Source organism: Beta vulgaris, chromosome 7 (genome assembly GCF_026745355.1).
Source record: "Beta vulgaris subsp. vulgaris cultivar EL10 chromosome 7, EL10.2, whole genome shotgun sequence".
NCBI classification, from domain to species: Eukaryota; Viridiplantae; Streptophyta; class Magnoliopsida; order Caryophyllales; family Amaranthaceae; genus Beta; species Beta vulgaris.
In genome coordinates, this window is record NC_079208.1 from 31,878,482 (window position 1) to 31,880,674 (window position 2,193).

The following is a 2,193-nucleotide window of genomic DNA, read 5'->3' on the forward strand; positions in this document are numbered from 1 at the left end:
AGAACCCCGCCGAGGGACTTGTGTGATGAATTTCGGAAGCTTGAAATCGAGGTTGTACCTCAGGGTTCGGTAGAAACTCTCTGTGCTATGAGTGTTGAACCTGTTTTGTTCCAAGAATTGAGGGGGAAGTAGAGGAATGATCCTATGTTAGAGAATATCCGTAAAGCTAAGGCTCAGGGTCGAGCCGAAAATTTCTAAGTTTATTCCGAGGGAGGTCTGAAATTTATGGGTCGTTGGTGTGTGCCTAATGACCTAGAGCTTAAGAAGAAGATTCTCGAAGAAGCTCATTGTACTCCCTATTCTGTTCATCCTGGGTGTGATAAGCTTTACAAGGATCTCAAGGCTAATTTCTGGTGGCCTTGTATGATGAGGGAAGTGGCAGAATTCGTGGCTAGATGTCTGGTGTGTCAAAAGGTCAAGATCGAGCATCGAAGACCAGGTGGATTGCTACAACCATTACCTATTCCTGCATGAAAGTTTGATTCTATCTTGATGGACTTTGTTATGGGTCTTCCGAGAGCATTTGGTGGTAAGAATGTCGTATGGGTGATCGTAGACCGGTTGACAAAGGTGGCTTGGCTAATTTCGATGAAAAATACTTGGTCTATGGAAGAGTTGGCGGAAGCTTATGCTAATGAATTATTCGATTGCATGGTGTCCTGAAGGATATAGTCTCTGACCGTGATCCTAAGTTTTTGTCTCATTTTTGGGTTGCTCTGCAAGAGGCTTTTGTACTAAGTTGAAGTTGAGTACCGCTTTTCATGCTGCTACTGATGGGCAAACTGAGAGGGCTATTCAGACTCTGGAGGATATGCTCCGTGCTTGTGCCTTAGAATTTCAAGAGTCCTGGTTGAAGTCGTTGAATTTGGTAGAGTTCTCTTACAAAAAGAGTTACCATGCTAGCATCCAGAGGGCTCCTTATGAAGCCTTATATGGGCGAAAGTGTCGTAGTCCTACTTGTTGGAGCGACATAAGTGACTCTTTGGTGTTGGGACCAGACTTGATTCAGGACACCGTGGAGCAAGTGAAGGTCATTCAAGCTAGAATGAAGGCTGCTCAGGATAGGCAGAAGTCTTATGCAGACCTGCATCGGAAGCCTATTTCTTACGCCGTTGGATATAGGGTGCTGTTGAAAGTTTCTCCGATGAAGGGTGTGGCGAGATTTGGGCAGAAAGGCAAGTTAAGCCTGAAATATGTAGGTCCCTATGAAATTCTCGAGAGGATTGGGGAGGTAGCTTACAGATTGGCTATGCCACCCGAATTATCGAGGGTGCAATATGTGTTCCATGTGTCGCAGTTGCGGAGGTATCGCATCGATCCGTCTCATGTCATTCCTATAGAGTCGATCGCTATTGAGCCGAATATGACTTTCGAAGAGCGACCTGTCCAGATCTTGGACTGTCAAAATCGTGCCTTGAGAAGAAAGGTGATACCCTTGGTTAAAGTACTTTGGAGAAGCCAAAAGTACGAGGAAGCCACTTGGGAAAAGGAAGAATCGATGAGGCTTAAGTATCCCGAGCTTTTTGTCCCAGGTATTTCCTTGTTATTTTAAGTTTCGAGGACGAAACTTTTCTTAAAGGGGGGGGGGGGGGAGATTGTAACACCCCAAAATTTCTCTGAATTATTCGCGCGTTAATTATTATTATTTGAGTGTAAAATTATATTTTACTAATATATTTCCGGTAAGTATAAATATATATCTTTACACCTACATTTTTGTTCAATAATGTTTCAATGCTTCTATGATGTGTTTTTATGTGTGGCATTGTTTAGTAGACGTACAATGCTCGTATCTGCGTCAATTATGTTAAACGGGCAATGTAGTGGACGTGTTTGTGCAAAGTGTAAAATGTGATAGTGTAGTAAGTACGTATTGTATTACGTTAGTAATTATAATTTTCAATTATAAAAATATTTACTTATATATATATATTATTTTGAAAGTTTTACATCGTTTTTGAAACGTACATTGTACTAATATTTTTGTACATTGTATTATTTGTTTTTAGAGGGTCCGAACTTTTGATTTACTTGCCTTGGTTTATGAAGAGTTTTTGACAGCCCCATAGTCTCTTGTAACGTTAAGTTAACCAAGAGTAATCTCTTCACTTACCTCCCTTAATCCTCCTTGTTAATCACCTTCTCTTCACATTTCTTTTTCTGAAAATAAAAACAGAAAATCTCCTCCCTTTC

General features: G+C 40.9%; 1 protein-coding gene across 1 annotated transcript; it reads left to right on the plus strand.

Annotated features, from left to right (window-relative positions):
- The first annotated feature begins 225 nt into the window (after positions 1-225).
- Positions 226-1,552, plus strand: LOC104898992 (uncharacterized). The gene is made up of 3 exons (XM_010686130.1): positions 226-402; positions 478-614; positions 724-1,552. The coding sequence occupies exons 1-3, from the start codon at positions 226-228 to the stop codon at positions 1,550-1,552; spliced, it is 1,143 nt and encodes a 380-aa protein (XP_010684432.1).
- The last annotated feature ends 641 nt before the right edge of the window (positions 1,553-2,193 follow it).

Coding starts and splice junctions, on each gene's coding strand:
- LOC104898992 (XM_010686130.1), top strand. CDS start 226: ATGGGTCGTTGGTGTGTGCCTAATGACCTAGAGCTTAAGAAGAAGATT. Junction 403..477: donor AATTCGTGGCTAGATGTCTG/GTGTGTCAAAAG, acceptor CCTGCATGAAAG/TTTGATTCTATCTTGATGGA. Junction 615..723: donor AATACTTGGTCTATGGAAGA/GTTGGCGGAAGC, acceptor TTGCTCTGCAAG/AGGCTTTTGTACTAAGTTGA.